Source organism: Typopeltis vanoorti, chromosome 4, assembly GCF_054136105.1.
Source record: "Typopeltis vanoorti isolate ZY-2024b chromosome 4, IOZ_Tvanoo_1.0, whole genome shotgun sequence".
NCBI lineage: Eukaryota > Metazoa > Arthropoda > Arachnida > Uropygi > Thelyphonidae > Typopeltis > Typopeltis vanoorti.
In genome coordinates this window covers 126,313,752-126,327,560 of record NC_143552.1, presented here as the reverse complement: position 1 = coordinate 126,327,560, position 13,809 = coordinate 126,313,752, and the positions used below count along the sequence as shown (strand labels likewise).

General features: G+C 38.6%; 1 protein-coding gene across 3 annotated transcripts in view; it reads right to left on the bottom strand.

Annotated features, from left to right (window-relative positions):
- Window positions 1–13,809, bottom strand: part of LOC150107659 (calmodulin-binding transcription activator 2-like) — a 790,456-nt gene that overhangs the window by 61,880 nt on the left and 714,767 nt on the right. For all 3 annotated transcript variants that reach the window (XM_090391992.1, XM_090391993.1, XM_090391994.1), the window contains one exon: window positions 247–524. In XM_090391992.1, coding sequence (XP_090248118.1) covers window positions 247–524 — 278 coding nt within the window. The remainder of the gene's footprint in view (window positions 1–246; window positions 525–13,809) is intronic.

The following is a 13,809-nucleotide window of genomic DNA, read 5'->3' as shown; positions in this document are numbered from 1 at the left end:
CCCATCATTAACTTTCAACCTGTCTATCTGCACTATTAAACTACTGTATTATATAAAAAATTTTTCATGCTTTTCAAATGATTATTAAAAAAAAAAAAATTTAATTCATGACCTGATTCACACCACACACCCTAACACACAGATGTGTAGGGCTTGATGTGAATTGGTGAACAAGAAGGGTGCATAATCAATAAAAAGCCATAGATCTGAAGTCAAGTTTTAAAATAAAAAAAATAGCAAACTAACTTGAGAATTGATGTTGGTGTGCCCTCACGACTGGAATTCGGCCTTCTCTCCCCTTCTGGTTTATAGAAATTTGGTATAATTGTAATAGTCGAGCCAGTAGTAGTATTTGTGGAATTAATGGATGGAGATAATGAAACACTGTTAGTTTGTGTGTTGTTATTATTATTGTTGTTGTTACTATTATCCTGACTTTTCTTGAATCGTTTATGTTCACAGTAACTTCGAAACTGCGACTGAATAACTTGGGCAGCCTTGGTCATCTGTTTATAATACATATACTGAAAAAGAAAGAAGAAAGAAATTATTTATGTGATTGAAGTGGTTGGCTTTTTTGTTATTTTAATTACACATATATTTAAAGTCATGTTGATATTTTATAAACATAACTTTTAACATTTTTCATAATCTCAAAAATAAATTTTAAACCTTGAAAGAGTTTGTTCAACTAGTTATTACTGGACTTCCATTGGGAGACTTACATTCATCTATAATGACAACAGTAAAATTATGAATGATCTAAATTCATACTTTATACATGTAACTACAACCAAATGCGTTCAAGATTGGTTTTGTATTTTTGATGGGAAAAATTATGGCATTTCATCTCACACATGTGTTGGTTTGTGAGCATTCGCAATAATTAGCTTATCTTCTCCTTCATTCACTTTTTCTTTTTTTTTTTTTGAAAAACAAACACTACAATGACATATTCAATGATAATATTTATTCATGCTACCTTAGATAATTATTAGACAAAATTTTTAATTAACTGATTCTACAGCCCATAACAACTATCTTACAGTCACATAATTTATCGCTTCTCTAACCCGTTCATAAATGGGTTAGAGAAGGTACTACTGGTTGCCTTTCTTTTCTTGGATACTATGCAACCCCTGCCCATGCAGCTTTCTGATATCTTTTGGGCAATCAACTTGTAAATACCATGCAATGATCTGTCAAATTCCTTCAATATATCGCTAATCCAAAATTATCATTATACACAAGTCAAGCTCATTCATAAAATATAAGCAGATATTGTTAAAGCAAAACTTTCCTCTTTCAATTCTCAAAATGATTTAGTATCAAGCTAATCTTGCAGTGAAATGGCCATGTCAAAACAGCAACATAAAATGGTATATACCAGAACAGTGTCCTGTTGGAGGTTTAATGCACTGACAGCACTAGGAAAGGATTAAAAACTAATTTTAATGCTTTCAATATTTCATCTCAGTCACTGAGACATCTTCAGGGAGTACAAATAACACTTGTAACACACACACACACAAAGACAATACAATACTTAATGAAACACCTGGGTGACACTTAAGTCCTATCTAGATGGTGCACCCTCTATGGATGTTTGTTGTGTGGCCTAGGATGTAAACTGGGACCTCTGAAAATTATTGTTTCTCAAATTTTGGGAAGTTTTATGCATCCATATTTGTTTATATTAGATTAATTTCAAAGTGCTGCTGCAGATTCCCAAAATAGTCTTTTATTTTTAAATTTACTATGTTGTAGCAATGTAGTTTTCTTCCAGAATATCCAGTGAGTTATATCTAATACATAGTCTTCAAGGCCAGATTGACTATAGTCGCGATTGCAGATATACAATCTGTATTCATCTAAATCAGTGTTTCTTAACGTGGGGCATATGTCCCACAAGGGGGCAATTTGAATATTTTGGGTGGCAATTAGAAAATGATTTTGCATTCATCATCTCATCACTGATATACTTAAAACACTCACCATTGTTGGTGAGGGGGGGGGACATCAAAATCTTTGAGGCATTGAGGTGGAGCATGATCCAAGAAACATTGGAAAATACTGATCTAAATGGATAGTCACTGATCTACTTGTCTGTCCAAATAAACCAAATTGCAGGAACAGGGTACTTTATATGTTCCAGGCACTGAGAAAGGAGGGAGCTGATCTTTAGAATGGATAAGGGTAGCACGTTTCTTGGGGGGCTTAAAAGCTATGTAGAGGTTGCATTTTTTTTTTTTTTAAACTTGACTATTTTTTCTGATGTGCCACAGGCGTAAGGGATGGTGATAGCATTTCTGAAATCCTTCTGATGTGATAGACGAAGAACTGATTATTTTTTTTAAAATCTGAATCACTGTAGCTATTGGACAGGAAAGTGTTGTGTTATGGTCGAATTCATTTGAAAGAGAGATTCCACTGGAACAAAGATTATAGGCTCTATTGGTTAGGGTTTAATGATACAATATTGCTGATAGGAGTGGTGGTGGTTTTAATTCTCTTTAATCCTTTCCTAGTGCTGTCAATAATCCATTAAACCTCCAACATGAAGTCCTCCCAGCAATTAAGCCTTAACACATGGATACCAGAACAATGCATTTAGAAAAAAAAAAGCAACATAAATAAATAAAAGTTAAAATACATGGAAAATAGAAAAAGATAACTCCTATTTTTTTCTTATTGTAAAAAAAAATTAATAGTAGTATACAGAGCAAATTACTTATTTGAGATGTCATGTGATATTAGATCAAATAAACTACTATGCAATAGTGGTAAAAAGTCCAAATCGGAGAAACACGATAACTTTTTTTTTCCTGGTTGGCCAAGTGGTTAGCGTATCTGCTCTCCAGCCAAAAGGCTGTGGGTTCGAATCCTGCCATAGGCATGGATGTTTGTAATTGTCTGTGAAAATACTAGTGGTGGTGGTGACAGTGGATGGCGTTGGTGTAGATGATGCAGTGGGTGGATGAGGTTGAGTAGTGGAGATGGAGAGTTGTAGAGCAGGTGCCCTCCCTCATTGAGTCTTTGGACTCCCTGGAGGTGTCTAACAATAATAATAAATATTATACCACACATGAAAGGTTACAAAACCTATAACCAGATTAGTTCTATTAGTTCAGTTGAAAGAGAGATTCCACCGGAACAAAGATTATAGGCTCGATTGGTTAGGGTTTAATGATGCAATATTGCTGATAGGAGTGGGCAAGAAGAAAGGAGAAATCTGTTCACATTTAGTTTGATCAGCTGAAGGTTGTATTCTTTGGGAAAGGCAGAGTGGGGGAGGGTGTACCAAAGAACAGAAGTAAATGGAGTGAAAGAGGAAGCAGTGAAGTTGGTTCAGTGAGTTTCAAGATAAACTGTAAAAGGATCTTGATTAGCAGTAGCTTTGTCCTAATGATTTTAGAGAAAAGTGGAGAGAATAGTGGCCAATTCAGCAGAACACTGTCATTGAAAGTACCTGTAGATAAGGCACAAGGCAGAAACTGAACATCTGTGAGAGCAGAATTGAAATGGGTATATGATAGAGAGAGGGATCATTAATTAGCCTGATTGCCCTTTTCTGGATAGAATAGAGCAATCTTATAGAGCAAATACAGGAGCAGTATGCCATGGTTAGGCAAATTTGGGATTTGGTTATTTCTATAGAGCTGTGAAAGTGTGAAGTAGTGTCTTGTGTGAAAAAGTGCACATTTTTTGGCAGCTGCAGAAGTTATAGTTGAAATGAGTTTGTAGTAGGAAAGATTGGAAGTGTAGGTTAGTCCAAGAAGGGAAATATGATTGTGTCTGGATATCTGGGTATTCTTGAAGGTAACAGGGAGGGATGCAAGCTCTTTCTTGTGAGATATCTGACAGGACTGAGTTTTGGTGGCATTGAAGTCTACAAGGTTGTCCTTGCCATGTTGGGATATAGCAAGGAGATCAGAGTTTAGGCCACTGGTTATGGTGAAGCTTTAGAATTCTAATACTTGAGCACTACAAGGTTTGTCAAATGAAAAGAAGGAATGGAGCATACTGTCATCGGCACAGCTATGAATAGGATTGGAAGTCTGTGAGAGTGGGTTGTTTATATATCAGAGAGTGGGAGAAAGAGTAGGAGGAAACTGTCCACCATGACATGTAGTGAGTGACCAGTGAGAAAGTTAGCAATCCAGTTGCAGAGTGTGGAAGGCAGACCAGAGGATGGCAGTTTGCTAAGTAGGCCTCTGTGCCAAACCTGATCAAATGCCTTTGAGATGTTTAAGGCAACCACGTGAGTTTCTCCAAATTTTTCCATGGCTTGAGTCCATAGGTGGGTGGTGAAAGTTAGATCAGCTGTAGATTGCAAGTGATGAAATCCATACTACTGGTTACTGATTAGGTGGTAGGTCTAGGTGAGTCAAGAGTTGGTTGTTGATGGCTTTCTTCTTCACTAGAGAGAACAGAAGTGAGAGCAATTGGACACAACTGCTCTCACTTCTTTGTGAAGAAGTGAGAGCAGTTTGTTGGTGGCTTTAATCGCATTTCTTTGGGATGGACTGGATGTGGCCTATTTCCATATTGTAGGGTAGATACCAGTTGAATAGGACAGATTGAAGAAGCAATATAAAACAGGTGTTAGTTCTGGGGCAGGGCACAAGTTTTTACCACAATATGTGGAATACCATCAGGACCATATGCCTTGTTTGTGTTTAGGTTATTAAGGATTCTTTGGAGTTCTTTCTGGTGAAGGACTAGGTGACATGGAGAGAGCAGTTCTTGTGGGTGGAGGGAACTTTGTCCAGGTCATCAATGCAGGAATAATTAAAAGTCTCTTCATTTGGATGTAAGAGTGACAGAAACCTGAGCAGGCAAAAGTTGTGTCCAATGGCATTGACAAGGGAGAAGGAGCGATTAACATTTAAGCAGCAGGCAAGTTTGCAGCATTTGTCCTTCCAAAGTCTTATTTGAATCTGGTGATGATTCTTTTACAGCTGCTGAAAGCTGCATTATAGGCAGAGTGAGCAGTTGGAGCTTTGGTCTTGAGCTAATTGTGGTATGCAGAGTTTTCTTTCTTTTAATGAGTTGGCACATTTTTTTTGAGAATCATGGCTTGGTTGGTGGCTGTGAATGTGGAGTGGAATAAGGGATGAAAGTCTTCATTCCTGTGAAAATGATTTCTATCATTCAATCTATACATGTTTAGTCAGAAGAAATGAAGCAGTATTTGGATCATGGGGAGGAGGAGGAATAGAAGTCATGGTGGTCATCCCATTTGGCATCCTTGTAGTTCCAAAGAATGCAAGACTGAGAACTAGTGGGTGGAGGTTGTTTTGTGGCAAAAGAGACTTGTATCAGGTTATGATCTGAGTTACCAAGAGGAGAACTGACATCCACAGTATACTTGGAAGGAGATCTTGTTAGGAAGAGATCAAGTGTGTTGATCTCTTCCTAACAAGAAAAGATCAAGTGTTGGCAAATTGGATGGGATTGTCAGGTTTTCCAGTAGGTAGATTGATGATCTGTGAAAGGTAATTGCATGGCAAACACCTCAGCATCCCTGTCTGCTTGACTGGTGAAACTGAAGGGAAGCCAGTGTGAGTTGTCAACATCTGAAGAAGGATGACCACAGGATGACCTCAATATTGGGGAATTTTGACTGTAGAAAATCAAACTTTAAAGAGAGAGAGTTGAGGAGGTCAGAGTAGTTAACAGAGTTTGGAGAGAGAGAGAGGTAATATGAAAAGGGCAGGTTGGTTTTGGCTGGGAAATTTTGAGCCAGAGTAGACCTTTTGGGATCGTGGATTTTTCCAGTTGTTGTAATTCATTCAATATTGCAATTCGTTTTTAGAGATCTGAAGTAGCCTGAAAAACTACCATGTTGGTCAATAGGGCAGGGTTCTTCCAGAACTTTTAGCTGACTCACTGCACTAAAGTGTTACATCTTTTTGTAAACAATATTAGAAGTTTCATTATCCTCGACAAAAATAATTAAATTCTCAGGACTGCTAACTTGAGAACATGCTGCATATAAATGCCCATGTCCAAAACATTCACCTCTTAAATCTAAACCTGCATATTTAAGGGACTTTAATTTGGTTTCAACGATTTTACTTGAAGCCTAGTTCCATTGCAAAGATTTGGGGGGTTGCAGATTTCAGAGTAACATGATAGGAACACCTATTTTCAATTTAATTTCATGACCAGGAAATACAGATGGATTAAAATTTAAAAATTCTATGGGAAAATGAACTGCATCATCTACATCCACAGGAGTATCTACTGATTTGTAAACACTAACAGATCCAATAACCCTATTAAGAACCAGCTCATTCATTATTAACATGCCGTCTTTTTGAGGTGCAATGATAGCTCTCTCCCTGAACTAAAACAGTAACTTTTCTGTTATGTTTTCAATATATGGGTAGACACTGCATGACACTGCATCCACAGTTCAGACAATTTTCCCAATATTTAGGTGTGTTAATATAATTTTTCCATCTCTTTGCTGTCCTTCATCATTGCGTGTATTAGAGCCACTATGTAGGTGAGCACACATATTGATTTCGAGAAAAAAATTCTCTATATCATGCCATAGTGATGATTTCTTAAGGCAGGCATTCACTTCATCCAACCTGGTTTAACGCAATATGATGGGCAGTGTTTGTCAAAAATCATCGGCAAATAAAAGTGGATATTGGAGTGCATTATAGGCCTTATACGTCTCAGATATCCATTTCAGTCTATCATCACGACCACGTAAAATTATGCCTCTGCGGTTAAATTCTTGCTTAGTAATGACAATCACTTTTCTGCATCAGCTAAACTTTATAACCTACAAATCTGCAATCAGTTTTAAATAGCAATCCACATACCATTTACCATCTTGGTAAATGACTTCTGTATCCTCTCCAACACATCCCCAACAAAGCCAGGTGCCAAATTTTTATATAGAAGTCCATGAGCCATACCAAAGTCATATAAAGGGATGCTTCCTTATCTGTGTGTGTGCGTGTGTGCACACGCGCGCATCACATCCACATGCTCCTATGGACTATTTTGCCCACTTTGACTCTCTATCCACTGTCATCTCCCCTCCTCAGATACCAAGCTTCATCAATTTCTTCCAGTCCAGTTGCATCTATATAAGTAATCTTTTCACTGCAAGTTGTATAACCTTACATTTTGCCATATTGAACCAGCAACAATTATCCTTTCCTCAAACTATCATTCAATTTAGATCATGTCACAAAATTTCCTTAGCTTAATATTATCAGTGGTAACCAGATATTGATATCCCAATATCAATTAATGAGCCTTGCAGAACATCACAAGTCACTTTTTATCCTCAATTTGATTCTATGATATACTATTATTTCTTGATATTTATTCATCAGCCATTATTTTATTTAGATGTTACCAGTTGCATATCTATCCCCATTTGCTCCACTTTCTGTTGAAACTGTGTGGCAACATGTTTACATGCATGCCTTTAAAAAATCTAGCACAACACTGTTGTACCTAGTTTCCTTAATCAACATGTATCACTATATGGGTTGACAGTGAATCTCCACTTTGCAATGAATAACATAGGTTTACTAAGGGAAGGTCATGTTTTAGCAACCTGCTCACATTCTATAACAATGTTACCATTAAACTAGACATGGGGAATGGATACACCATAATACTTTTGGATTTTGCTAAGGCTTTTGACAGAATAGAGCATGATAGACTGTTGCATAAATTGGGAAAAATGGGTTTGGATTATAGAATATTAGCATGGATAAGAGGATGGCTGACTGATAGATATCAAAAAGTTATATAAGGGGGATGTGAGTCTGTAAGATTTAAGGTAACAAGTGGTGTACCAGAAGGATCAGTGCTTGGTCCACTGTTACTCAATCTGTACATTAATGACACCGGGGAGAATTTAACAGGTGACATACAGCTATTTGCTGATGAAGCAAAGATAGGGTAATAAGGAATGCTGCTGATATGCAGTACTTGCAGAATGATTTGAACAGGCTGCAATTGTGGGCATGGAAAAATGGATGTCAATTCAATGTCAGTAAGTGTAAAGTCATTCACTTCGGAGTGATTAGATATCCAATGTTGTATTATATTGGTGGGATTAGGCTAGAAGAAACTGATGAGGTTAGGGATCTTGGAGTGTTAATAGATAGGAAGTTGAAGTTCAGGGGCCATGTGGCAAAGATTGCAAATACAACTCAAAAGATAATTGCAATGCTGAAACGAACGTTCACATATAAAGATAAGGATGTTATTTCGCCTCTTTACAAGGCCTCGATAAGACCTCACTTGGACTATTGTGTGCAGGTCTGGTCTCCTGGGTTCCATTGTGATTCTGATATACTGGAAAGAGTACAAAGGAGAATATTAAAATGATATAAGGTTGTGGAATACTGATTATGAAGACAGATTGAGAATTTGTAGACTGCAGATACTAGCAAACAGGAGAAAGGGGGGGGGTGATATGATTGAGACTTACAAACTTCTGAAAGGATCATACAGGATTTCAAATGATGGAATTTTTCAATTTATGGAGGGGTGGGGAAAGGACGAGAGGGCATCCTTGGAAGCTGAGAATGAAGGCCGTTAAGAAAGGGTGTGGGCTAGATTTTTTTCTCAGAGGGTGGTGCTTGATTGGAATGGATTTCCACTGGATGTTGTGAGTGCAAGCAGTGTGAATGAATTCAAGAATAAGTATGATAGTTGGTGTGTGTGGGTAGTATATGGCCTCTCTCGATGAGTCTCTGACTTCCTGGAGGTCGCTCTCTTAATAATAATAATAATAATAATAATAATAATAATGTTGTAGAGATTGAGCAAATTTTTAAGGTAAGACACCTCTTTCAAATGTGTGCTGTCCCGTAATTTATCCTCCTGATCCTGAGTAAGCACTCTGATACTACTACTCTGAAATAGGGCTTGACTATTTTCCATGCACTGCTCACAACCACCCCTCGCAGTTTCTTATGGCATGGTAATGTTCCAAGCTGCCTCCTGGATCTGTCTTAATCACTAGATCTGTTGCTCCACATAAAACCATTCTTACCTGAAAATTTCACATGCTTTTAGTTTTCTCCCATGCCAAGACCGAATGATCACTCTTCCTACTCAAAGGGAAAGTAATTATCTTAGTCATGGACAAATCCTCTGATGTTAACACATTCAGTCCTCTCAATCCTCAGGTATCCTCATATTATGTCAGGTATTTATCTATAAGTAGCTTTCTAAAATCCATTCCCTTCCTGCCTTTCCTCCTTCCCACCTATGTTCCAATAGATGAAGTTCCCCATAATAACTACTTGACATATACATCTCCTAGTTTACAGTAGCAACTGACCAACTATATATTGTGTCCAGTTAGCTAATGTCTCACAAAAGAACTAAAATGAGCTGCCTTCTATAACCTTACCTCCCTACTGAACTTCCACAATGGTTGATTGTTGTTCTTCTGCTATCATTAGCGTACGATCCTCCCTGAAAATACATCTCTCTCTCTCACTATGTTCTATCCCATGCAACAATTACAGGATAAGGGTTGATGAGCTTTGCAGAAAAGAGATTAAGAGAGCATGGAAACTGATTAGGAAGCATCTGACACAAGCAGTGATAACCTGCATACTAAGACTTAAGTAAATAAATAAGTAAAAATGAAATGGATAAACAGTGAAATTGGGCAAGTAGCATGGGAAAAGATATTAGAAGATAAACGTTAAATGATGCTATGCAACATTATTATTATTATTATTATTAAACAAGACCTCATGGAGTCAAAGACTCATCTAGGAGGTCCTTTTATCTCACACACATCTCATCATACCGGGTCTTAAACACATTCAAACTCCTTGCAGACACCACACTCTCAGGCAAGGCATTCCCATCATTCACAACTCTGCACGAAAAAAACCTGCCTCTCACTCCCCTACTCACACGCTCTTTATATAGTTTCCAGGGATGACCTCTGGTTCTCCCCTGATCTCCCACTATTCGCTGTAGAACTTCTCCACCATTGATCCTATAACAACCCCTTACCAACTTGTAGGTCTCTATCATATCTCCCCTCTTCCTTCTCTCCACTAGACTCTGCAAATTACATCTTTTCAATCTTTCCTCATACTCGACATTCCAGAGGTCAGAAACTACCTTAGTCTGTCGCCTTTGGACCCTTTCCAACATCTCTTCATCCTTCTGAAAACCAGGTGACCAAATCTGGGCACAATAGTCCATGTGTGGCCTAATCAAAGCCTTATACAATGGAACAAGAATCTCCCTACTTCTACACGTCAGTGTTCTCCTCATCATTCCCAGAAGTCTTTGTGTTGTCTTCACAATTTTGGCGATGTGTCCCCTAAATTTTAGATCCTTATCCACTATCACTCCCAGATCTCTTATTTCGTCTACTTCCAACAATATATTCTCACCAAGCATAAATTCTGCATCCAATCTTTGTTTTCCAAATTTTAAAACCTTACATTTTGCAACATTGAACTCACATCCCCATTTGCTTGCCCAATCACTCAATTTATTCAAGTATTCTTGCAAGGCCACAACATCTTCACTACTCTTTATGGTTCGTCCCAACTTTGCATCATCTGCAAACAACTGAATATCTCCATCCAAATCTTCGCCAATATCATTAATATACAAGTTAAATAGTAATGGCCCTAAAACAGATCCCTGAGGCACTCCACTAGTGACTTTCCTTTTCCTGGATATTGCACCCCCATACACAACTTGTTGATACCTATCAGATAGCCAGTCTCCAATCCAATGCACTAATCTAATATCCAACCCCATCTGCTCTAGTTTGACTGTCAACTTATCATGAGGTACTCTATCAAAAGCTTTTGCGAAATCCAAGTATATTACTGTGTATCCTTCTCCTCTGTCCAATGAAGCAGTCACTTTATTGTAATAAGTAAGTAGATTACTAAAACACGACCTCCCTTTAGCAAATCCATGCTGTCAATCAAAGATTATACCATTGTTGTCAACCCAACTCTGGATCCTAGTTCTCACAAGCTTCTCCAACAACTTAACCACAACACCTGACACACAGATAGGCCTATAGTTTGATGCTTGAGTTCGATCACCTCCTTTATGAAGTGGCACAATCTTGCCCTCCTTCCACTCTTTAGGGACTTGACCAAGTGCAAGACTCGTATTAAAAAAATATGTCAAGGCAGGTGTCAACTCTCTGGCACATTCCTTCAGAATACGCGGTGATATATTATCAAGTCCCACAGCCTTATTTACATCTAGTTTACTCAACTCCCCAAACACCTCTTGCTCACTTACAGTCAGTCTCTCCTCTCCATCATCAACTGCTCTCAATCTCCCCAAGAAGTCACATTCACAAGATTGAAAGACCTTTATGAACTGCTCATTAAGTATCTCCACGACATCTTCCACAACAGCTGCCATCATACCATTTTCTCCAATCAATGTCATCCTTTCATAATCATTCTTTCTTTTGCTGGCTACATATCGAAAGAACTCCCTAGGATTCTTTTTAGCTTCATTAGCTAACTGCTGTTCATACCTCTCTTTAGCTACTCTCACCAACCAAGTCACTCTCCTTGCCTGGTCTTTGTAGAACTCATGAAATTGGTTACTTCCACTTCTCTTATGCTGCCTCCACAATGCCCTTTTTCTCTATATTGCATGCTTAATCTCTTTATTCATCCATCTCACACCTAACTTATTTAACCTTCTCACCCGTGGTATACATTTAGACATTGCATCCACTAAATATTTTCTGAAAATCCCTCAAGCTGCATTGATCTCTTTTCCAGCTAACTCCTCATTCCATGCTACACCTGCAAGCTCTCTCCTGAGCTCTTCATAATCACCCCCCTTGTAGTTCCACATATACCCTTTTTTTCACAGGGGTCCTTGCACTGCTGGCAACCACCCAAGTAATCACCTCATGGTCACTTTCACCAATTGGTGGATGATTTGATACCTCATTGATAATTACATCCTCCGATGAGATGACCAAATCCAAGACCCTTAATCCTCTTGTGCCCTCTGTTACATACTGTCTGAGGTAGTTATCCCTCAAAAACTCAAGAAACTAATTTTCTTTACTTCCAGTTGCTATCTCTTCATTCCAGTCTATATTGCCATAATTAAAATCACCCATAATGATCACCCTTTTCTTATTTGCTTGGCTTATTTGACTATACATTTCACTATCACCACCATCCACATTACCAGGTCTATAACAACATCCCACCAAGTATTTGATTCTATTCACCTCTATCTCACACCATACTGCCTCAAAACCACTGGCCCCATTTCCCTCTTGCATCTCTACCTTGTATGGACATAACTCTTTCTCTATCATCAATAGCACTCCCCCTCCCTTTTTACCCCTTCTACCCTCACGAAACACATCATACCTTTCCATCTCTATTCCTGTCAGGATGTCATCCTCATCTAACCATGTCTCACTTATTCCGACAATCTCTGGGTGCACAGACGCAATTAGTGCAACCATTTCATCCGCCTTGTTTCTTATACTTCTAGCATTGGTATACAAACACAACAACTCATTTCTGGATCTACAGCTAGTTCCACTGATACCACTCACTCGATGTGATCTCTCCATGCTGGACTGGGGCCATTTCCCTTTCTGCTTCTTCATTTTAGAACCCTTTGCAATTCCATCTGTTTCCTTTTGATCCCTGATCATCCCATTACTTTCCTGCCTACACATTCTCTCACCTCCTCTTGGAGCATCCACCTTTCTCACGCTGTGTATCCCTGTCCACCCTGAGCCTCCCCGTTTCCCTGCTCCTCTTGCACACCCATTCTCTCATTTTCTATACTCATACCACTCACTTCCACATTCATTTCCACTCCTTCAATCTCTCCTGTCTTACTCTCCTGCTCTTCCACATCACTCCCCTCTCGATCTGATTCATTCTCTCTATTCACTTCTCTACCTTCCAGCAGCAGTCTCTCCAAGCGACTCACACCATAACCACTCAAATGCAGTCCATCGCTCCCATACAGCTCACTTCGTCCCTCAAACTCATTCCACACATTAACAAACTGTACTCCCATCTCCTCACACATTTCAGCCAGAATATCATTCATAATCCTTGCTCTCCGCCTCATTTCACCACAATCATACCTAGGCAACACACTGACCACCCTTCCTGTCACACTATTCTCCTTCATATTTCCAAGCAGTCTCCTGACATTCATTTTGACATGCTCTTTGTTCTCTCTCAAATCATTCGTACCAATTAATACAATTAACTCTTTTGCTCGTTCCCGCCTCATATTCAATGCCTCAATCACTCTACTCATTTTACCGCCTGGAAAACATACCTTGTGCATTTTATCCTCTAGCACACCTTTAATAATGGAGTTGCCATACAACGCCACTCGCTCATCTTTTGTTAACTCTTTCATGCCATCATGATTTATTTTAATAGTTTTGACCTGAATTCTCTTAATTTCATTCCGCATCCATTTCATTTCTTGCTTCATCCAATCCAATTCACCTTCTGAACCTCGCGACACATTCACTCTATCATTAAATCTTTCTAACTTTCTAACTCTCGACCCCCTCTTCTCACTTTCCCTCTCATTCATCCTTCTTTGTTTCCGTACTTTCGGTCCAACATACGTCCAACTTTCACTATCATTCTTCTCACTTTCACTCTCACATATCTTTCTTTGTTTCCGTACTTTCGAACTAACATGCGTCCAACTTTCGCTATCATTCTTCTCACTTTTACTGTCATTCATCTTTCTTTGGTTCAGTACTTTCGTTCCAACATGCGTCCAACTTTCGCCATC